The sequence below is a fragment of the Pipra filicauda genome, unplaced genomic scaffold (genome assembly GCF_003945595.2).
Source record: "Pipra filicauda isolate LSUMZ 115617 unplaced genomic scaffold, ASM394559v2 scaffold177_size2800117_pilon, whole genome shotgun sequence".
Classification (NCBI taxonomy): domain Eukaryota; kingdom Metazoa; phylum Chordata; class Aves; order Passeriformes; family Pipridae; genus Pipra; species Pipra filicauda.
Genome location: NW_024104284.1, coordinates 916016 through 940713, shown reverse-complemented (window position 1 = coordinate 940713; position 24698 = coordinate 916016). Strand labels below are relative to the sequence as shown.

The window sequence follows — 24698 nt, the reverse complement described above, 5'->3', positions numbered from 1 at the left end:
GAAACTTCCTCTCTGCTTTTTGTGTTTTCTTCCTTTATTTCATTACAGAAGATCTAACAAGATAGTGGGGGCCAAGTAGTGCTTACTGAAATGCTGGCACCTATGTTTTGTAGAAAAATAGATTTTAGCTGCTTGTACAGTATTTTTGATTTGCCCGATGCCTTTTAGGACATATTAAGGGGGGAAATTTGAATAAAATCAACCTTTTGTTTAGTCTGTGTTCTTCAGGTGACTCCATGTTCTCACAAAGCTCAAGTTGTGGTGTTCTCTTTCATAAGCATTTTTTTACATAAGTATGGTATCTAGCATATGTAAAACTTGAAGCACTATCTTTGACCAGAGTAATTTTGTTTGCTCTCTTTTCAAAATTCTTTAGTCAACAAACTTCTGTAGTCAACAAGGTTACGCTGATAATGTTCAAAAGCTGTTGCTCTCTTTTTTCCCCCTTTTTTGTTGTCATCTCTCTAAGGGAAATTTCTTGTGCAAGGAAGGAGGGAAGGTGTCACTGCATTGCAAAATATACTGTATTTTAAGAAAAAAACCTGCATGGGAAAGTCTGAACTAGAGGTGTACTTTGAAACATTTAATTTCACTCCAGAGTTCTTAGAATGATATTTAATAATAAATATTATTAAGAAGTCAACTGGTTGATTAGGTTTTGTAGTGCCATTTAATTTATTTATTTAGTCTAGTAATGGAAAAGAATAAAAAGTATGAAAACAACCTTGATTCTCAGAATCTATTTTAATAAGTGGAGTAAATTTGTTAGCACATTTACCATATAATAGCACCATAATTGTAATAAGAAAGCTAGTTAAAGGCTGAGGACTGGGTCTACAAGCCAAGCTGTTAGAGCTGAGGAAATGAGAAGGGTGTTTGTAAGTTGATAATCACTGTACCTCTGAGGAAATCCTGATGGAATCATCTTACTGCCTACATTTCTCCTTAGCTTCTCTTACTGCTTACGTTCACTGTGGCAGACCTAGAAGGATGCCTGAATTGGACTAAAAATTATTATTAGCAGGTAAAGCTTTGGTTCTCTGAAGTTGAGGTGTAAGATGCGAAAGCCTGTGTCTTTCAGAAGTGGGCTGTTTTCAGTACCTGGGTGCCTGGCTTATCCCTGCGGGTAGTTTTCCTGGCAGCTGAAGCTGGACAGTGAGGTTTTGGAAAGGCCGACTGGATTGTGAAGATACAGAGTAGAGTGTAAGGAACAGTGCAGGAATTTTATGAAAATCTAATTGAAGAATCAACTCAAATGATAATGCAAGTGATAAATTCATTTAATTTGCAGTGTGTGTTGTACCTGACTCCCCTCTTTGCTGTTCCCATTTAATTTTCTCCTATGCGCACTGTCCCCAGACAAACTTCATCAGTATACTGTACTGCTCTGGTTTTCCATTCCTGATAGCATAGGCTGTTGTGATTAAACAACCATCTATCACAAGAGTCTCGTGAAGAAACTTCTGCTAAAACTTAATGGAATAAAATTATTTCTGATCCTTTTCCTGAAGTTTTTCCAGCTGTTCAGTCTTAAGTAGTTTTAAGTGTGTGTTATCTTTTATTTTGAGACAGTGTATTGCAGGCTTCTGGTCAACTCAGTCTATGAATGTAGTTGCTGTTCCTCTCTTTAGTAATTATATTCCATTAAATCCAAAATTCAAAATACTTGGAATAGACACTAATTCTTTCTTAGCACTTGTGATTCTTCTTTACCGTGAATGATTTCATTATTAACAAAAAATTAATTTCAGTTTATTTTTACAAAAATAATATAATGTCTCATGATGAACATTCAGCTTTAATAGTAGAGTTGTCTTGTTTTCCTTGGGCTGCAGGATACAAGCATAGTTTTTTCAGGCCCATGGGGTGATATATGTCTTACAAAAGAGACAAATAGTAGTTTGACATCTTCTTTTAGTAGACTAGTCAGACTATCACTGACTTCAGTGAAGTCAGTGATAAAACTGTGATTTATTTCAGTTGAGTCATAACATCCCCATAGAACTGCTCAATTTTTTTAGTCATTTCTATTGTGGGGAGCTTATAGGGAGCTGTATTAAAGCTTATAGGGTGTTGCCTGTAAGCGTTGTAGAGACCAAAGGTATATATGGATTTAAGAAGGAATTAGGCACCATTGCATATAGGATCAGAGGGAGGAGGCACAGCAACAATGCAGCTAAGCTTGTACCACTGCTTGTCAGAGGTAAAGCGAGGAGATATTGGGGGAAGGATCATTTACAGCTGCCTTGTACCTTTTTCCAAGACATCTGCTATTAGCTTCCATGACAGACTAGTCACTAACTAAATATCTCTTTCATTTGACTCATATAGCCATCCCTATGTAAGTTTTATTTGGTCACAGTTTGTATCCATATGTGTGTATGTATATATATATATGTGTGTGTGGGTACAAAGCTTGTTATTCCTTGGCAGTTGACTAAGTAAAGCAGCAGCATTTTTATAGGTTGTGTTTTCCTTTTAAATGCCTTAAAATGGCAATTAAACTTTCATCTTCTTTTGTTATTGCTGATTGCAATAATTTTACTAAAGGAAATAAAATTAAGATGGACATAAAATTTGAAGTCATTAGTAATTGTTATTCATCTTCACAGGTCAGTTTTTAAACTTATGGATATATTAAGAACATCAAGTTAATCATACTTCATAAGTATTTGCAATACACTCATATGTGGCTCTGACATAATTTATTAGTTTTGGGTTTTTTGCTTAGTAGCAATGTGTGTAGTTAGAACTCTCAATGGCTTTGCCCAGAGTTTATCATCCATCTAACATACATTTGTTTTAAGTATAAAGTTGCAATTCTGCATGTTGGGAGGTGATACAAGTATAATCTTTCATGATATAGCTCTCAAAAAGCACATTGCTCTTCCAACTTTAATAAGAAAAATGTAATAAATTTTTTTCTACTTCCCAACTCTTACACTGCTCCTCCAGGATAGATGGGTGATACTGGCATGTGTTCCAGTATCAGCAGGAAGCACCTGCTGAGGGGATCTACCTGTTCATACAAATACAGAATGGGAATAGAGGCCAAACTCTGTCTGGTCTCTCCCATAACACCCAGAAACATGTCTTGCCACTAGGCACCCTCTGGGACCAGGGCTGAGGCAAGCCACTGCAGGCTGAGGAGGATGTTGAGTTTTCCAGGGCAGATGCTCTAAATGCACTTCAGAGGGCAGGTAAGCTGTACTGAGCACCATACTCAGCAGAATGATTCTGGTATACAATTTCAGAAAGTGGCACAGCATTCCAGATCTGCTGAGGGAACCAGCTACATCCCTGACTGAGAGAGTACATCAAAGTGAAGTCCAATTCACCTCAGCTGTTAAAGTTACTATGACCTAGGCCATTTGTGGAGCTGAGTACTAGCATTTGTTTAACTTGAATATAGGTATGTTTGACTTTAGACTATTGTTAACTTGCAACCTTCTGGAACAAAGCAGCTTGAATTCTTGATTCTTAAATTGAAAGTTTGTTATATTATACTCTTAATCGAAATGCATTGTTATGAGAGCATCTCATTAGTTTAGAAGGAAGTGTGGAGTATGTATCTTGTACATACATGTGCAGTGGGTTATTTATTTGCCATGATAGCAATATGAAGATGTGTAGAAATGTTATAGATGATGTTTAGGTACGTTTTCTGCAGATCAGTTTTAATTCAGTGCTTGGCATTTGAAAGAATGGCCTGAAGTTTCAACATGCTTTCTAGTAATGGGTGGCTGAGTAGAAAGTTAAAATAGAACCATATTGGTGCCTCAGGTATGTGAAAATTGGAAGCATGAGTTCAATTTTTGATTGGGCACCAGAGAAGATACACAGAGTTGGGACTTCCTGAAGTACAGCAAAAATTTCAGTAAGTAGTATCTACTCTGGGACTGAAGAAACATTGTTTTGATGGCCAGGTTAGAGATAGGAAACGTGGCATGCAACATAAGCATCTCTTGCTGAGGCTTCAGTGCAAGCTTGGGTTGTCACACTGCACCTGAGCAAGTAGACATGCTAGGTTGATCCTAGTGACCAGGAGGACCATCACCTCTCTAGCTGTATGAAGTCATTGAAACTCAGATTAATAAGTCATGGAGCTCAAATTCAAATATGATAGGTTTAATATCTCTGTGTATGGGTCCTGTATACACCTGATGTGGAAACACACTGTTCTCTCTGGCTTGCCCTCCACTTTTTACTGATACACAATGCAGTTTCCTGAGCTTTTTATTAATGGAACATGTTTTATCTGAAGTAAACAGACTGGTGTTTGACAGGCAGTTAGCTGGAGTGAAATTCCAATGTAGGCCTGCCCACACCACAGAGATGTGTAAATGCCTTTGTTTATGTGATCTGTCATATTTTTCTCATTGCTAAGATAGGCATCTTGAAAATCACACCAAACTGTATAAGCTTATTCATATTGTAAATAAATATATACATTTGTGTCAGTTATGAGATTAGAAAATGTTCCTGGATGTGAGTTTTTCCACAGTGCCTTATGCTTGTGAGAGGAGTTGTTCCATTCTTCCACTCTCTTAAGTCTGGTTTTCCCCTTGCTTTTTGGTGATTTCTGGGAAAGCAAGTTGGTGTGGGAATTAAAGTTGACAAATACCAGTTTTGAAATTGAGATTAGCAGAGAGGACTCAGGGGTAGTTAACATGCTTAACTCACTGTTTCAGAAGTACCATCAGCTGTTTAAATACAAAGTTTTCTATAATATTATCCTTTTCTGTGTTGTTAGGTTTGCTTCATTTATCAGCTGAGCTATTCACGAAGTTTTATTTTATATCACAGTAGATTTGAAATACTAGGCTTTGAAATCAGTCCCATAAGTTTTTAATAATTGTGAACTATAAGAAAAAATATAGATTAAATATACATCTTACATGGGAATTTGGATTCCTTTTCCAGTGAAAATGCTTTGAGGCTTCATATTTTTTGCAGCCATAGTTTAATACTTATTAAATACATCATAGAAGGCTAAATGGGTTTAGAATAAGGGGTTGAGGTTTTGTTTGGTTGGTTGGGTTTGTTTTATTTTTTTAAACTTAGTTACCCACCTAATGCAAACAAAAGGATGTAAGAATGACTGGCATATATACAAATATATATATATATACATATTCCAGCATTGTATTTTTGTTTTTATGTGGTGTTTTAAGGAAAGCTTTAGTGGTATTAAGCTGCATTTATTTTGTCCTTGAATATTAAGAATCACAAACAGTTGTTGATAACTAGGGAGACAGAATCCCAGACGTGGAATTGCAATACAGAGTCATGAAGTTTAGGTGCAAACATATCTTTTCCTCTTTAAAAGCAGAAATTAAGCAAACAGGTTATATGTTATGGGGGGAAGGTACTTTCTTCTTCTGATATTTTTTTGCTGTTGTTTCATTAAAGCCTGGTTTTGCTATTCCTGGGCATATTAGAGGTGCTGACGTAACCTAATCCGTAAGCAGCTGAGTGAGTGGCTCTGTTAAGAGCCTTAGCCTATGGGAATACAGAAGGTAGGAGCCATCTTACAGTTCTGGGGTCAGTCTGGAGGGGGTTTGGCAGTCTCAAGCAGAACTGGGGGTTTCTCAAAGCTGTGGGTTTGAGTAGCTGAGAAAAACGTCTTTCTCCTTCAAGATGTGGGTGGATTTTACAGAAAGTCATATAAAATACCAGTCTGTAACACTGAACATTAATGTTAGCCATTTATTTGAGTGTTGCAGCACGTGTTAAAGAGCTGCTGCCGCCCATTTGCAGCCTAATGTGTTTATTAGACGATCTTCCCAGTGGCATCTTGAAGTGTCTGTCAGGTAAAAAATTCATGAGCATTATTGGCTTTCAGGTTGCAAATGGAATATGTCGTCTTCTTACTGTCTAATACACCACTCTAAAGCCATTACAGAGGAGTAAGGGAAAAGACTGAGGAAGGAGCCTTCAGCTCAAACATTTGTTTTTAGTCTGTTATGGCACTTTGTAGACTGAGCAAAAATGTGAATAGTAGGTGTTGGAGCCAGTTTTCAGTTCTTCGATACATGGGCTCAGTGGCATTTGCAAGTAAATTATGTTCTTTTTCTTAGTTCTAGTTTGTAGAGTTGAAGAATAAAATAAAGTTTAGTAAATATTACAGTAAATTTTGGTTTAATGTTACCTGTAATAGGCTCTTTCAAATAAAATTGTATTGTCTAAGTAAGAAGTGCTGTTTTCAGATAAAAAAAGGCTACAGGTGTGTGTCAGATTTTAGTACAAGTCCTTTAAAGGTGACTAGAGTTTTTCATCCTGCTGCTACCACCTTCTTTGTAGAAACTCTGTTTTCTCTTTTTGCTTTATACTCTGTGACTGTTGTAGGGTGGTAAAGATTTTGGGCAGTTTCATCTTTAGTGAAAGTGGTAGTGCTGTTTCAAGAAAAAAGCATACCCTTAACTAAATTAGTTTATGTTTTTAATATCAGATTATCATCACCAACCAAGATTTGTCTTACTCGCATTGTTTTGTTTGGAGCATATCCCAATTCCAGGTGTTTGGTGATGGACCCATACAGTAAGTTGGTTGTAGAACATGTGGCTTACGTATACCAGGGATTCGGGAGGATTTATTTATCAGAGTTAATTTATCATTAACTTTCTTTTCTGTCAAACTTTTTAGCAGTGGATCTCTTGCTTAAATTTAATTTTACCAGATAATGCAGTCTTTCTTCCCCTACTCCTTCTATTTCTTGTGATTTTCACCTCTTATTTCTTTATTAATTTCCAAATGTTTATTCACATCTCTCTGGATTTGTCAAAATACCTGTGCAAGAGCAAGTTTGTGTGCAAAATGGCTGCGCTTTTCCAAGCCCAGTGTGGTGTGGGGCAGGCGGGCTCAGCTCACTGATTGGGATTCTGACAGGTGCTACAATGAAATGTGCTGGGAGTTAAAGCAACCCCTCCTCTGATCTAGTATCTTATTCCGCCTCTGACAGCAATTTCCTTTGGAGGCCTGGGAAAGTGGCTGGCAAGTATTGCCTTCTTCAAAAGAGTTGAAGATTGCAGTATGTACCAATATTAAATATTTTCTGATTCTGAAATGGAGCCAGTGAAAAAAGAATTCATAAGCAGGAAAAAATGTGAAGAATCAGAATTTGCGTGTCGCTTCCAACTTTCCTCTGGCTTCTACCAGAATTAATGCTATATGGAGTACAGTTATACTTCTGAAACCGAGACAAGAAAGGTTTTTAGTCATGACAACCTCACAGGAAAAAAGGGGTAACTATAATGGCTGTATGTTTGAGTAAACAATTAACCACAGAAGTATGAGCTGTTTTTATTTTTTAAATGAGAGACAGAAAATTTTTGCCAAACTTTTCACTGACTGGTAGTATTTTTGGTCAGTAAACAGTATTTTTTGTGTTTGTTACCCAATAAAACACTGACTTTAATAAACTGTTTCTGTATGTATCAGTTGTATGTTCACTGCTTGTATGTATTGATGGGATGGAAGCGTGGCAGTATAGTACTGCTACCTGATTGTCCACTATGTGGTACTTTACCTTTTGTTTGCTACTTTTCAGGTTGAAATAGCAGCTTTGAAGGTGTAATCCTCATTTATTCTTTAACTGCATTTGTTAGGCTTATAATAAATCTGACAGTTTAAAAGGCCTTGTTTGGAAGATGGCCTGCTCTGATAAGAGATAAAATGCACATTATCTTCTTCTACAGTGACTCTGGATGATTAGCTCAATTCACTGATGCTAAGAATCAGTGTTGGAAGGCTTACTCTGCATGCCATGTTCCTTCATGGCGTTTGAGGAGTACAAGAGATGTTACAAATTCACACAATTTGTGTGTGATATTTGTGCTGAATATTTTCTTGTCTCCCACTTCAGGGGCCTCTCTTTTTCTTTCTCTTTTGAAAGATGAATGTTTACTATTGCTTTATAATTAGGTTAAGTCGCTCTGTGTACTTCAACTTTGAGCAGTTGCTGGTGGAGGATGTAAAGGAGGATGTTCCGTCACAAGAGCAGAGACTATTGTTTTATTACTGATAACAAAAAAAAAAATAAAGAATTTAAGCGTGTTTCAGGCTCTATTGTTTCAGTGTCCCAACATCTGGTAAAAACTGGTTAGGTGTCAGTGAATGTAATTACTAATGTATACTATCCTAGAGTTTTTAAATTTAATTTTTCAGTGGTTTTGATTTACATTTAACAGTTGGAATGATGAGGCAGTGATTTTGTCTATAAGTATTTTGAATGCTTAGGCCTATGGTAGTGAAATAGAGAGAGAAGGAAAATACACCTCTGGTCCTAAATGTAAAGAGAAAGAAAGTATTAAGTTACCTGAGATGTCCTATTGGAATGGGTCATCTGTTGGAGACTAAAATTAGTTCTTTAGGTATTTTTAGTAATAATAATTCTGCTCCTCTAATTATCTCCTTCCTTGTAGGAAAATGCTGCAGTGAGTGTATTTATCTTTCCATTACTCTCTTGCTCATTCATGCCCAGTGGAATTGAAGCTTGAGTAGCATCTGAGTCAGCATTAGAAGTTCAACTCTTAGTTATTGTTGCAGTTTTATTAGTTTGTTTGGGGTTTTGGTTTGGTTTTTGGTTTGGTTTTTTTTGGGGGGGAGGGGGGAAGTGTGTTTGTTTTTTTTTTGGTTAAGAGAAATAGAAAAAACTTAATATATATTGAGAAGAAAAATCTGCTACCACCACTGAAGACAAAATACTAATTCTACAGTGGGACATTATGTTCGTATTTTGGAGTGCAGTACAGCTCTCAAACAACTTACACAATGAAAAAGGGAGTGCCTGGTCTTCCATGAGAGTTCATTCTGCAAGACATGCGTTCAAATTCAACTTTGTAAGACATTTTTTTCAAAATAAAATTGATTTAGTAAAGTATCTGACATATCATGATGCTATTTTTTTCGTTTTCAAACATTTTTTCTCTCTCTCCTCAAAAACAGTGATTACTGCTGGTTTTGTTTTTACTGATTCCCAATTTGGTTAATCCTTTTTTTTGTACCATGCTAAACAACCCTTACCTACATTTTTTGATTTTTGTATCAGAAGACATATGATAGAGCTGATATAACGCTTCCATTTCTTCTAAAGCATTAAATGGATTGAAATGTTCCATTTCTTTATCTTTCTTCTTTCTGAAAATTCCTGCAGAGATGTATAAAAAGATCAGAGGAGCAGGATGTATACTGCTTTCTAATCAAAGGTAGTTCCCTTAAGGGGAAGTTTACTGGAGTAAAACTTTGAGTCTCTGACTTGTCATTCTACTTGCAGTGGCTTTAGTTTTGATTTGTAATGTTTCTTGGAAAAATTCAGACTTCAAATTTGGGAGTTTCATTTTTTGCTCTGGGAAATTATCTGAGTGGTTCAGGAACTTAAGAATATTAAAAGTTCCTAAATTATCATTTTAAAATAAACCGTAATAACCAAGAAATTTTGATACAGATAAATTATTGGGTACGGAGGCAGTTTGGGCAGAACCTAAAAAGCATTATATGCAGTTTAGCTGCTCCTGACCTGCAGATGTTTATTTCTCTGTCTAAAACTCATCTATTAGTTCAATCAAAATCCATGAGATTTTTCACTTGTTGCTTGGAAGTTTCCTAGGGTTCCTTGGTACTGTATGTGCCCAGAAGTACTTTCTTCTGAAAAACTTGGGTTTAGTTCCTTGCTTGTGCCACATTAAATTTGTAGAGGTACCTAAACCTTCTAGAGATCTTCATCTAGCAGTATGCATAGCTCTTCAATGTGAATTAGCTCATGGAAAAAAATCAAAACAGCTGCTTTCTTTTTAAAAGACATGAGGAAGCTGGGAGAGTGCTCACCTCTTTGACTCGACTTGTTAGAGTCATTGGTGAGAGAGGCTACACTCCTCAGCCTGAGGGGTTCAAACCTCAATCCCTGTATTTTAAGACAGTGTTTGAACTATTTACTTGTGAGTTTAGTGGTATGGACTACACATCTAAATATTCCCACACTGCAAGAGTTAATCAGCCTTGCCCTTTTTGCTTCATAAACATCCAGTTTTGGCAGGCAGATAGCCTACTACACACACAGGAGGCTGTCCCGTGTGGTGATAAATACAGGATTGAAAGCCCTCTGTGAAGAGGGAACTGTATCTCCATCACCCAGTTTCTGGCTGCTTTAATTGGTAGATAGTATTGTTGAATAGTCTATCCACAACTTCTAAAAGTTGATTCCTCCTCATTTCTCCTAACTTGGGAGTGGATTTCAGTTTTTGAATCTCAAGAGAATAGGAACTTTAACTATCCTGGTCAGCCCCTAAATTCTTCGGGAGACAGTTCTGGGGCACATCCTTTTGATTTTAGTACCTTGTACTAGATACAGAAAAGTGACTCATTGTAGCCTCTGAGATTTTGTAGATTGTTTAATATCATCTGTGTAGCTCTCCACTTTCCAAGACACCTAACTCTGGATATTGCATTCTGCTCTGGAGCACAGGCACCAACAAGCGCAGGAACTGCACAACCTATACAGGTCTTTGAGGTATAGAACATGATTTTTAATTAAGACATAAGGGAGAATAGAGAGCAAATATGTTAGTAGGTGGTAGATTTCCAGAAATAAATCATGATGAGTGAAAGAGAAATGGGTAACTCATTCTAAGAACAAACTGATAATGCTGCTGAAACAAAGATGTAATGGCCTGTTTAGTGCAAACAAAATAAAATAAATACATAAATTATCTGTTTAGAACCACTTACTGTGTTTAATAAGGACAGAAGAAGGTACTGGTTTCATAATTATGATACCGCTTTGGTTCCCTTCAATACAAAAAGGATGAAGTTTAGAGTTTATGGTGGGAGATGAGTTTTAATGTGTCCTCCAAAGGCTGATAACGTAGGCCTAGTGGAATTCCTACAGGATAGCATCTAGTGTGAATGCAAGAAGAATTGAGCTATGCATTGGCAGAGCTACTGGTTAAACTTTGGTTTCTGCAAAAATACAACTTCCCTCTGAAGTAAGCCTGACAGAGTAGGTGGGAAAGCTGTCAGTAACTGTTACTATATGCTTTCTTGGGGAGGAAGGGGAATTGGAGGGGGATGTCCACTCTAAATGTTTACCTTTGTACTACTTGGAGGGCAAGAGGGGTGAGATGATGTCAATTGGATGTTTGACAGGCTTTCATTAATTGTTGTACTTGCTTTTCTCAAGAAAAATAGTTAGCTGATCTACATTTCTCAGGTATTACTTGGGAAGCATAAGAAATGAAGGGATTCCACAGCCTAATTGTTCTTCTGAACTTTAGATCACCATCTGAGTTTGGCTCAGAGATCAGATCTGGGAATATACAACTTTCATCATGCTCATGACTTTTCTTGCTCTGGTCAGTGAGAAATTTACTCTCTGGAATAGAGCCCCGGGGACAGTTCCAGCTCTCCTTGGACAGAGACATGGAAATGCGGTCTCCTCACAGCTTCTCTTTAATTATTGTCACAGTTTCCTTCAATAACATCTTGCTTCTTCCTTGAAGCTCTGCTTGTGATACTTATGAAATTGCATATTTTCAAGAAAGTGCTTAGCTCCCAGTAGATGAATGTGTATTTCTACTCCTATACTTGGATAAATTACGATGTGAATGTCTGCTGGGGCTAGAAATCCTTGAAAATATGTAGTTCTTAAGGAACAGCCAGTGTCACAGACCACACTGGAGACTGTGGTAGATGTTTCATGCTCTGCAGTACGGTTGGCGTTGGCGTGGCTCTGTGAATGCCCTGATGAAGTCACTGAGAGTTCTCCAGCAAGTTCAGAATGACGGAGGTTGTGATGGTACATCTTCCCTTTGAGAGTTCAGCTCTGCTCCACCACAGAACTAGGGCCTTCTTACAGTGGCTTCTTCTCAAAATGATGGCAGCATGTATGTACGTGTAGATGTATACGTATGCTTGTATAGACTCAATAGAGAAAAAGATAATCCAGATACTTTTTAAATAGAATCTTACACCATCCATGTCAAAGACCATCTGGAAGCTATATGTTTTAGGCATCATACAGTCTTTTTCACGGAACTTGGCCAGTATCTAGAAAAAGGAAAACTACTCCACTTTCTTCTCAAACTGGTTAAAAAAGTGTTTTTGGCACAAATTAATGATTTTTAATTTTTGTTTTTTATTTAGGAAAAAGTTAGGTGGTGATCACTCCTGAATCTGAGATGGCTCCAAATCTTCATTTCCTTGCTCAGGTTTCAAAGAGTAGCCTTTCTCAGCGTCCCTGCAGAACTGCTTGGACCTTAATGTCTGGGCTGTTTCTGCCAATATCTGCAATATTTTCACTCAGTTGGTTCACTGGGAAAACTAAGATTTCCAGTGTGACCATCTGATTACCAACACATAAACTGTTAGATTTTAAAAAATGTCTAAAAGAAAAAAAGAAGGGGACTGCATCTTTAATCCCCAGCACTTCCCTCATTAAGTTCAGTGCACAGCTGACCAGGCCAGCGGAGGGAAGGGACCTGGTAGGACAGAAATGAAGGTCTTGAAGCAGGTGGTGAACTCCCTTGTTTTGATATCTGATTTCCACTTTATGCCAGTGTGAAAGTGGTCATAGAATGACAGGCTCCAGCTCATACTTTAGCATGGTATGAATCACCTCCTGAGTACACTCACCTCCTTCGTGACCCTCATGTTTATTTTTCTGATAATCCTGAACCGTACAGGAGCTCTCTGAAATGTCTGGCAACGTCTCTCTGCCATCATCCTTTCAAAACCGGCAGCAACTAGGCAGATGGCGAACTGGGACTGCCCTGTCTTGCATGAGCTTTTTGATTGTTTACATCATCTCCCTTGTCCTTTGTAATGGTGTTTTGTGCCTCCAGAATATTGGTACTTATTAAGGAGTGTGTAACCTGAGGTAGGCGAGTTTCATGTGCTTCTATGTTGCATAGGGCAACAGACAGCCAGGAGCAGGGCAGGACTTCCTCAGACTGCTTATTGCACAAATTATTGCTCAAGTTGTCAAGCTTGATAGCTTGGCAAGTTATTCTCCTTATGAGGTAGATTATATGTACAAAATATTTATCAGTTCCTCAGTGGTTTCTAGTGTTGACAGATGTTCTGTTTCTCCAATTTTGTACATGTACATGTGCAAGCATTATCTTCTGTTTTTTAACTAAAGCTGCTTGTGATACCTTTTTATGTAGCTGGGACGCGTTTTATTTCATGTATTTCAATTCTGTTGTGTTTTTCTTGTTGTGTGGCACTATGACTTTTCCTTTGTCTTTCCTCGTTCAACCTTGCAAATTTGCCATGAAAATTCAGCAGTCCAGGCACAATACGTACTTATCTGTTCTTACACAACTGGTAACAATCAAAGAGATGATGACGCTTTGCTTACCCATCACAAATTTTCTTCCAAAGGACTTTTATGTAGCATTTTGTGGAGTCATAAACACAGTGGTTTTTTTGGTACCTTTCAAATAAACTCTATTTCGAATGATAGATTTGCCAAGTAAAATCTGAGTTGATCATGGAATGAGAATCTTGGAAATATGAACAGAGTTTTTCCACCATAACCCTTTCTTGCTCTTTCTTCCTTTTAGTTGCTGATATGTGTTCAAGATGAGTGGGATGGGAGAAAATACCTCTGACCCATCCAGACCAGAGTCAAGAAAACGCAAGGATCCCGATCAGCTTGGACCCAGGTTAGACCATTTACTTCTGAAGATGCTGAGCGAGAAAGAGTTGAAAAAATGTTAGATTTGCGTATATTTTTCGGTTAGAAAATAACGAACAACATTCTTGAGAAGAGAAGTCAGTACCAAACTACTTCTGGGATGGGGACTATTCTCTCTTAGTATTATTTGTTTGTTTATTTTGAATCCAGTGTCATGCCAAAATGGAAAATTTTGGTGACAGTTTAGGAGATATGTAAAAATCTTTTTTGGCTAGTCAGTTCAGGGAGTCTTCAGTCACTCATATTGGCAATCTGAGATATATTTTTTTTTTACTACCTCTCTTGTACATTATAATCAGGACCTGGAAAAATATTATTCAGTTTTAAAGAAGTTGTATTGCTAACACAAAAAATTTTAAAGAATAACAACTCATTCATCATCTTTTCTTATGACTGCTATAAATTCACTCGGATGTAGGTAGTATGGCTTTCCTTGATTTAACTTTTTAAGCTGTTTTATTTTTTCATACACCATCACTATACGATACTCCTTGAATTCTCAGTACCATGGAGGGAATAACTAAGTGTTCAAATCCACCCCACACCTCCCAGTTAGTCTTGTGTTGTGAATTTCAAATCCCAAGTCTCTTTTGAAACAAAAACATGACTGCTGTGAAAAAATATGTAATGTCTTTTCTAGTGTTCCTTTCCTTGTTCCAGAGGAAACCTTTTCTGCTTGAGAAAAACTTGTGAGTTATATTTTTGTTGTGAGAGAGGGCAGTTTTGTCTCTGATTTTGTTAAACTACTGTCAAACCTTTTGAAATCATCTTTGAGCTGGCCAGAAGGCAGGCAAACTGACATTAAAGACAAGATTTTTGTAAACTCCTCTTTCAGCCCTAAAAGAAGCACTGAGAAACGCAATCGTGAGCAAGAGAATAAATATATAGAAGAACTTGCAGAGCTGATTTTTGCAAATTTTAATGATATTGACAACTTTCACTTTAAACCTGACAAATGTGCAATCTTGAAAGAAACTGTGAAGCAAATTCGTCAAATAAAAGAACAAGGTAAGAAGACTAATTAATTTACTTGGAATATTTTGTGTTGATTATGATTTTATTTTTGGCAAAGCTGATAGTCAATTCAGCTTTTCTTTAGCCAATTCCCATGTTTTTCATTGATCAGTAGCGGAAAATGCTGTAATGTCACGTGAACGGAATGTGTTAAGTGTCATATTCAGTATTTTAAAAATAAGCTTCACCGAAAATTGCTTAGAAAGAGAGAAAATCAATCAGTCTGATATGTGTACCTAATGGAATTGAAATAACTTGTGCTTTCACGAAAGTTAAACTAGCAGATGGCTTTGGGGAAAATAAAAGACTACTTACATACTCAAACATGGATGATGAATCCATGCAGAAGAGGAATAATCTAGGAGAGTGGGGTATGTAAATGTTCTGCGTACCCCTTTTTGCTTTCTTTTGTTGGTATGAATAGATATTGTGGACTAAATTATCTGCGTCCTTTAAATGATGACATCATATCCTCGACTACAATAGATTTGAAACTATTCTAATCTCTAGATAGGGTCCTGTTATAAATGTAAACCAGAGAACGTGACAGTTTTCTTCCTGTTCTTTGTCTAGAAGATTAGTTTTGTATTTCTTTTCTTTTGATATATTTCCTATTCAAAGAGAAAACCCAAATCTTCTAGAAGCTTTAAATTTTTGGAAGTGGGTTTTGTGGCACAGGTCTGTCTGGGCAGGCATGAATAGCACTGCAGGTGTTTGGGGCAGATTCAAATTCTTGAAGTGGGTGCATATAATTTTTCTTTTAATGTAGAAGATCTCTTTGTGAACTGTGTTTAGAGTGGTTCCTTTGGTTTTCAAACACGTTATACATCTTTCAGTTTTTCAGTATTCTGTGATTTCTGTGGTAAAATATTGCTTCCTTTTCCATGCTGTATGTATGAAGTTATAAAGCGGAGATTACTTGTTGCATACATATTCATTTCTAAAACAAGTATATAAGTAGATCTCCAGCTTTAGACATTAGTCTATTCAAAGCTAAGTGGAAGGTGTCAAATTACGTCAGCTACCTCCAAAGTGGCTCTAACTGATTAATCTTAGGGAGTGTTCCTATTTCTCAGCTTGTTCTCTTCTTATTCCTATTAGGTTGCTATGATTTTTAAAGTGGATATTCTAGTGATGTTGCCATGCCCCATAATAGAAGTATGCTTATTAACCTGGCACAATGTCCATCATTGTCTTGCACCTTGCTGGCTTTTGAGATACTCTTTTCCCCTAATTTTCTTCATCCTTTTCTCAAATTTATTTTTAAATTATTGTTTTGCTGTCACCAAGAGACACGTACTCCTTATCTGAACCTGAGAAAGGGATAAGGACAAAAAAATTTGTTTTCTTGAGTAGTGGGTGCACAAATTAAAATCTGCTAGTCTACTTGGTCATTCTGTTAGCAGTTCTTGAAAATCTAATTTGAAAATCTGGCTCTAGGTAATCGAGGTTAACTTTCTCAAATCCAGGGTTTCGTTGTTCAGTTCAATATCATGAAAACAGTTTTCATATTGTTATAAAATATTCACACTCGTCAGACCAGGTTACGTGTAAGTTATTGAAGTCATCATGGGCGAGAATTGTACCAAAGGTGAATGTGCACTTTAAGCTCATAAAGTCTTATTGCAAAAGCAACTGAATATACAATTCTAAACACAGACTAAATGCTATGAATTTATTTCAAGAAGTAGAAGTAGTTTGCCATCCTTGAGCAATAAAGACACTAAATTACTCTTTATGATGTTGGTTTGTTACGCAAGGTTCTGCAGTTGATAATAATTAGATGTTCTAGTAACTGTTTGGGTGTTTGCATGAAGGTTGTAGCTGATACAGGTTGACTTTAAGCCTCTTTAAGGGGCATTACAAAATACGGGGACCTTCAAGGTGGTCATTAGTAGCATCCCAGAGTCTAGATGCAAAGATGAGAATGCTTGAAATTATTCCTTTAAACTGATTAAAGGTTTGATACCTATTCCTACATAGAAGCTAATTCTGTTGTAAAAGCAAATTTTAAAGGCTTTTCCTTTTAAGAAAAATTAGAATGACAGCATTCTCTGAAATGCAGTATTGTTTTGGAACAGGAATTTCCTCAACAAATATGTCTCATATAGTAAACATCCAAACTGCATGAACAGTACACCTATACTTTTGTTGAACACCACAAAAAACCTGACATAGTCAATGCAAACAGGTTGAAGACCTAGTGACACTATTACTATTGTTCTCTCAGGTTTTATAGGTAGTTTATCACCTCACATTAGGAATCCTGTACTTATATATATTCATCATTTAAATTATTAACTTTCAGGTTGTTCCAAATCTTTTCCGCTACCAAGACCTGTTAGAAGACCTTTACAATGGTCAAACACTTGTATTATGTATTTCTAAAACAAAAATCATTAAAATAATACTATAATTGCACAAAGTGCCATGAAACTCAGGTTAAAAATAATATTTTCTTACAGTTAAGATGTTTTGTTGATTTTTAGTGATATGCAGAATACCTGTAGGAGAATGAAAACTAAATGAATGTCCTGAAACTCTGGAGTGATTCTACACTAACATGGACAAATTAAGATGGCTCAGTTTTCACACAGTGGGTTTGCTCTGCATTTCTTCCGAGGCATATTAGATAAAAACAGTGAAAACTTAATCTGTAGTTTTATTATATTGAAGGTTTAGTAAAGAGTTTAGGTTTTTTTAAATAAATACTAGAAATTCTTTTCTACTTTTCTTTTTCATCTATAAATAGAATTGCACATGAAGGTCTAATTACTTATGAAAGCAGAGTCAGTTATAAATACCTAGTAAAGCCACAAGTTTTATAGCTGCTACTGAGATTTGACAACAAGACTTTATTCTAGATTCTAGGAAGGAAAACAAGGAAGGGTGAAATGCAGATTGATGTTCATTTCCCATGTCAAGCTTGCTGGGCTGGTAGCTCAAAAAAGTAATAGATTTTTGCTTTAGTAATACTCTATAATTTAGTATAATGTTATCCTGAACTATTTGATATGCAAATGTATATTTGCAATACTTTATCTGTTATCTTTACATCATTTCTCACAGTATATACTTCAAAGATTCCTAAGTTGTGGTATGTTAGCGATTCAGTTTATTACAATTTGAAAGCAAGTTATAAATATATGCGTAAAGCTGAATTCATTAAAAGAATTAAAGATATATGGTAGATGTAACCATTGCATGCAGTTTTAATCTGGGGTTTGAAATGTTTCCTTTACAAAATTTTCTACCGAGGGCTTTAATCATATGATTACACTGATTGGATAGAGATTTGAGAATGTCCAGAGGAGATGAAAAATTATTATTTTAGCATGAAGATGAAACAGAAGTTATATTCATGTAAATCTTAAGTGGATATTTCTAGTGGGGATTTGAGACTTGTGTTTCAAGCACTTTAGCAACATTCTGTTTTTTATTTATAGTATAAAAGTGATATGAAATGGTGATTTTATGGTTGTGTTACATGGTCATGGAAGTGTAAGCTCTCCTTTTATTTTCAATCTATGTTAAGTTACTTTGAAGGAGTAATAGTCATATATGTTGCAGGTGTGTTCATAATGTACACAGATGTGTACAAGCACAGAAGTTCTGATTTGCACGTGCTTAATTTAAAAAGCTTGCTTTAGGCAAGTCTAAAGACCACTGGGAATAAACATTCCTTTATATGCCAGAGACACCCAAGGAACTATAAAGCCATTTCATTGTAATTAAGAAGAAGTAAGTTTAGCAAAATAGTGTCTGATTGATTTTAGGATCCTGCCTTATTTTAAGAAGAAACTTCAGCACTTAAGACATTAATTTCAGTTGTATAACTACTGTTAAAAATGTTTTCATATTTGAAGACAACAAAATCCTGACAGCAACTAAAAGAAATCTGAATTTTCTTCTTCCTTAGTTGACAATAAATTGAACTGTTTCATATCAATCTCATTTGATTTTATTCCAACAGTAGTCCTTTTCCTTGTCATCTGCCTGACTCCTCACATTACGTTAGTGGTTTATTTTCTCATTATTTTTTGATTTGTCTCTATTTCGCTTTCTTTTTTTTTTCCTCCCCTTTAGAGTATAGAGCAGGTTATAAAAATTAAACCCTTGCCCTTAGTTTAAAGCTTCTCTTATATGTCATGCTAGCCTCAGTCTTGGCAGGTAAATAGCTCACATTTTAAAGCAGACTATTTTTTACATTTCACTGTTTGAACATCTCCTGGTTCAGGCTTTGAGACTTCCTTTTCTTCATTATCTAGTTGTGCTTTTACTCTGTTCTTTGAATATCAGCAATGCAGTAGGTACAGAGGGTACTGAAGATCACCTTGAGCTTCTTCAGCAGTTTCTCTAGCTAAGCAGTCTCCTCTGACCCCTTCAGTTGGAGTGCTGAAGAATGTGTCCTGACATCAAGTACAAGACATGTTTTGGGTTTTTTCTCAAGTCGCCTGAGTACCTTTTATTAAACTCTAGGTCTCCATCTCTTATTTCTCTCCTTCTGCTCTCCATGCCTGTATTCTGTAGCCTTTTTTTAAGATGGCATCCACCTGTCTCATTTAGATTTACATATGGTGAGATATAACCTACTGTGCTAAAGTATCCTCAGATGTGATTCTGTGTCACTTCAGTTTTCCTGCAGAGTCCAGTTTTCATGTGTCACCAGTTTCTGAAGAGGTTTTGTGTTCTGTAGATCAGCTTTTCAGTAGTTCAGGGAAGGAATATCAGGGTGGTGAATATCAGTCTAGCTATTAATGTACACTTTTGAGTTGACAGATCTAGTTTTCAGAATAGCCTTAAAAGACAGACCTTGGACAGAATGAATCACTATGCGAAAGCTAAATAATGTTGAGAGAAGAAGTACTTGATGAAGAGAGACATTCAGGAGCTGTGGAACCTGTATGAACTTTTAAAGAAGGCTTGTTGTTAATCATATTTGTCTTCTTTTTCTGGTTTCGCATTTGATAGCAAAACCAGTTTTTGCTTCCCTGTAGCAGTACTATGTAATCACAGGGTCACTCCAGCAGATAGTCTATTGTTGCCTCCAGCGCCAGTATGCAAGTAAAAGTGCTTGCTAAATGAAAACAACCTGGCCTTAAAGCTGTAATGAGGTATTGCTTTGGCTGCTGCTACTTTGAATTTGTCAGATCTGAATTTAGATCTATATTTCACAAGGTATTTAAGCAACTGCCTAACTTTAAGCAGATGAGTAATCCCTGTTAAGTCAGTGGAACTACTTAAAGGTTTAAAATTATGTGCATAAATATCTTGCCAAATCAGGATATTAAAACAAGAGCATATGCAGATTTTTTGTTTGTTGGGTTTTGTTTTGCAAATATTTTACTGGGTCAATGTTACTGTAATTATATTTTTATATTAATCATGTTTGAGATGAACTATTTAAATTTTATGCCAATTTTTAACTTATTTTTTCTAAGGATATCTGCATGGCTATTATTATTTGTATATGCCATACTTTCAGCCTGATAGGATTTTAAGACTGAATTAAGTGTCAGAGGAATTTGTGCTGTGAAGTCAAGGAATTTATGCAGAGTATTTACAAAAAAAAAAAATCTGTTACTGAACTTGCTTTGCTGTCTCCCCTACCTACAGCTGAGAGTGATGCACTAAGAGTGTCTTTGATCTTCCTCTGTACATGGTAAAGCTTTTTGGCTGAATATCCAGTTTATGTTGACTTTACTATTTGCACGCCTCCAGAGAGCTGCTGATTCCCTGAAGAATTTAAAACTTGTTTTAGATAGTGCGGACCATCAGTTTCTTTTCTGACTCTGATGAAAAGTAGTCGTTAACCAGCAGACCCATCAACTGGGAAACTTTGTGGGGTTTGCTTGTTTTACTAGAATTGCGTATCATGCAGAATAGTTGGCTTAGACCTTATCTACACATAAGGCATTTTAACTATACTAATAGTTTCCTGTGGAAACAGTGTTATAATTTAATTAATATTACTTATGAAAGAAGTAGCTGAAGGCATCTTTACGACTTATAGCTGTGTCTACACTGGGCTCAAACTATTAAGATTGGGGGATTTTTCAGCCTAGAGTGGAGAAGGCTCTGGGGAGACGTTATTGCAGCCTTTCGATATATAAAGGGGACTTAGAAGAAAGATAAAGAGGGACTTTTTGCTGAGACCTGTGGTGCCAGGACAAGGGGCAATGGTTTTAAGCTAAAAGAGAGTAGATATAACTTGGATATAAGGAAGGAATTTTTTACAATGAAGGTCAGTGAGGCACTGGAACAGGTTTCCCAGGGAAGTTGTGGATACACCATCCCTGGAAGTGTTCAAGGCCAGGTTGAATAGAGCTTTGAGCAACCTGGTCTAGTGAGAGATGTCCCTGCCCATGGCAGGAGGGGTGGACTAAGTGATCTTTAAATCTTCCTTTCAACCCAAATTAGTCTGTGATTCTATGATTCTCTTGCTTCAAGAAAACAGACAAAAATAATCATCAAACTGATAATCAGAATTGTGAAACCAGTGTAAAATCTAGGTACTTATACTTGAACTTAGCCGATGGTGGATGACTTCTGTTCTAGAGAAAATTTCCTTGAAGTTTTAGACCAGAAATGTCAGCTTTGACTCCAAGTTATGGCTCAAAGTTGAAGAGAAACTAAATGTTATTCTTAATTGTTAAGATAGTGGCCTTTTTCAAGTAGAAATAGTCATTATTGGCAGGTAGTACAGGAAAACTTTCTTGTTTACTTTGCATCCTACTTGTATTCTGCTTTTCTTTGATCTTTATTTTGTTTTCTTTCGTAACTTCTAAGTGACCAAGAGAAAAAAAAGAATTCAAACTAGCAGAGCATGGTTGTTTACTTTATATTCTATAGCTGCAAAGATGATTGTGGTGTAAGTGGTTGTGATCTATAATACCGATGCTGGGGAATGCTATAAAGGATTGAGCTGCTTCTCCTATATTTAACCTGATTTGGGGCATATGCGTCAAGTGTTCCCTCTTTTTCTTCCCAGGAATATTTTCATTGAAGTAACTAAACCAAAACTTTAATATGTAATGATCATATAATGGTCTATGTACTCCTGAGAGTGTAAAAAAATGTCTTGCGTAAGAGGAATGGAGGCATCGCTTCCTGAAAATTGGAATTTTGGAAGCTGCCTTCTTTCAGATAAATGTATTGTTCTTAGACTTCATTTAAATTGTCACCGAACACTTTAAACCTCAAAACTTTACAAGTTCGTTTGGGGTTTTTTTGCATTTTATCATGTAATCTCTTATTAACTGTAAACATCATAAATTCATTTAGATTTTTAATTTGAGGGAAAAATAAAATACAGAAATACAGGTTGACAGCCAGCCCTCCACAATATGAACTAAGCTTTGAGTCTGATGTTTCTCACCAGCTGCTCTGTCTTTAGAGGTGTCTGGTCAGTAACAAATACTGAGTTTAGGTGCTAAAAAATAAATACTGAGCTTAGGGGTTAAGGAAGGATTAGAGCCTTCTGCTTCGAGTCTTAATGATTGTGTTTGTAGTCTCTTGCAGCTGGAACGTTTGCATCTAAAAGGTGCTGGCTGTAGAACACCAGATCTTGCTCTGTGATTTAGATTAGTGAATGCAACGTACTAATCTCAGCAGCATGTAAAGCAAGTAAAATTAATTCACTGAGAGTAGTGATGATACTTCAGTCAAGATCATCTATTATAGCTTTTGTTACATAGCTTTTACCTTTTCTTTTTAAAGACTGCAGCCTGAAAAGCAATAATATAATATTTACACACAACACGATGCAATGCCTTTCACACCATGTTTGAATCCTGAAAACCTGTGGATTCACAGCACATGGAAGAGGTATTGATGAAAGGCTCTTCTGTGTTCAAACTAAAATCAAAATAATTGCATCTGTTCTAAGTCATGCATTTTGTTATTGCTGTAGAAGATTTTGTGTATGGACAGTTGGTTAGAAATAGGGGGCCTTGAATGTGAAATCACCAAGAATATGAAAAATAATTGCTACTTCAGCTTTCGGATTTTTTTATGAAAACCCACAGTGGGCAACTGGGAAAAATCCCACAAACTGAAGATTGAAGGATGATGTGGCAAATGATCAGTTGCTTTCTCTGTCGTGAACATTGCTGAGCTCCTAGTGAATGTCCTCAGACAGATAGTTAGAGATCCAAGACATACGTGCCTTCTGTTTCCTTTCATTGTTATAGTGTGTTGGCACATCTCTATGTATTTTACAAGACAAGGGGTACTCTGGTGTGTGCACTACACATTTAAACACACACATACTCTCCTTCCCTTCTTTAGCTCACACAAGATCAGAGCAAATGTCAGAAGGTGAAGAACATTAAGTTTAGGTTCTGCTAAAGTAGATAATTCCATAAACCATAAATCCATAAAGTAGGTACTCCGTAACTGGACATGCTCCAGATATTGCCATGTTGTCTGAAATAGTATCCATATGCCCCTTTGGTTGAAGTAGCAGTGTGATACCTCTTTTCACTGAGGCCCTAGTCATCTCAGAGCAGAAAGGCATGTCCCTGTACCTTGCTTTGCTTACTGGCACAACATGAAATGGATCTACACAGTTTGCTTACCACAGAGGACTTTAACACACAAAAGGAGGATACAACCTAGCAGTTGGAATTTGTGACCAAAGTCAACTCATACATAAGGTGCAAATGGTTAGTGGAAAGTTAACTGAAATTTGGAGCAACTTAATGAAGAAGTTCGTAGTTTCTGTCAGCTCTCCCAAAGAGATTTGAATGTTCTTCAAACCATTCGGTGGAGGTTCTTGTCATGATACAGGAGTAGGTGAAACTAAACAGGTAGAATGGTCCCTTGTCGTCTTAAGATGTGTGAGCATGAAGAGCAGTAGCCTTATAGTGGTACTTTTTCTCCTGAGGCACTCTTTCCTAGAAAGATTTGGAACAACCTGCGATTCCCATGATCCTTCTGGGGGAGATGTTTCCAGAGACAAGTTATTTTACATCAAATCAGGTCTGGGCCTATGTTCCACATTGAAAAGGAAGTGTGTTTAAATATAACATTTCATTCACTTGGAAATTTAAAAAAAAAAAAAAAAAAAAGAAGAGGAAGAGATATCAAGGTTGTAATTTCTAAATATAGATTGGAATACTCAGAGGAACCCTCATTTAGATTTTTCCTGGTTTGTTTGTTTTGGTGTTTAGTGGAAAAATATGAAGGAGTTTTGTGCCAATAACACAGAATTCTTCCTGTCTTGCTTCTTTTGTACAAAACCTTTCACCATCTTGGGTTAGAGGAAATATTTAGATTTTTTTTTTTTTGTCTTCAGTTATTTCTTCGTATCCCCCTTGACTTTTCTGAATGCAGTGCTCCCTGTCACTAACTGTCAAAAGTGTTTTTTCATGTAGAATGGATTTTCTGTTCATTTCCATGTTTCTCCCCTTGTTTTGAAGGGCTTCATTTTTAAGCCTTTGCTTTTTTCTCTTCTTCTCAACAACTGTCCTTTGGTTTGTTTTTCACTTCTTCCCCAGTTATGCTGTCTCTTGCCTTCAGTGTGGCTTTAGCCATAATTTTAGGACCAGTAACACCATACCTGCAACAGTTTTATTCCATTCGCTGTTGTCTCTCTGAGACTGTTTTTACTCTTAGTTGCTGCAGTAGGAAATTATCACATAGTTTAGGGGATGATACAAAACTTACTAATGAATCGTTATGATGCTGAATATCAAGGATTATTGTGATTACTGTTGAGCTTGAAAGTTGAGCCACCATCTGTTTAGCTGCTACAGGTGCTGATTTTAAGTGAACATTGCAATACAAATTTGTCAAGCAATTGTACTTAATGTTCAAAATATAATTATGTGTTCACAGTTGGCAATCTAAAATGTAAAGATGCCCAGTAAGCTTTTTTCCCCTTTTCTATATCAGCGATACAGACAGAGAAGCAAGTCTGTAAAACCTTTATGGTACAAGAATACTCTTCCTTTCCCTGAGCTATGTGGTAGTCAGGGGCATTGCCATT

General features: G+C 36.5%; 1 protein-coding gene across 9 annotated transcripts in view; it reads left to right on the top strand.

Moving 5' to 3' along the window:
* Positions 1 to 24698, top strand: part of NCOA2 (nuclear receptor coactivator 2) — a 185948-nt gene that overhangs the window by 95385 nt on the left and 65865 nt on the right. For all 9 annotated transcript variants that reach the window (XM_027725418.2, XM_027725421.2, XM_027725424.2 and 6 more), the window contains 2 exons: positions 13560 to 13661; positions 14529 to 14701. In XM_027725418.2, coding sequence (XP_027581219.1) covers positions 13579 to 13661; positions 14529 to 14701 — 256 coding nt within the window. In that variant the 5' untranslated portion in view covers positions 13560 to 13578. The remainder of the gene's footprint in view (positions 1 to 13559; positions 13662 to 14528; positions 14702 to 24698) is intronic.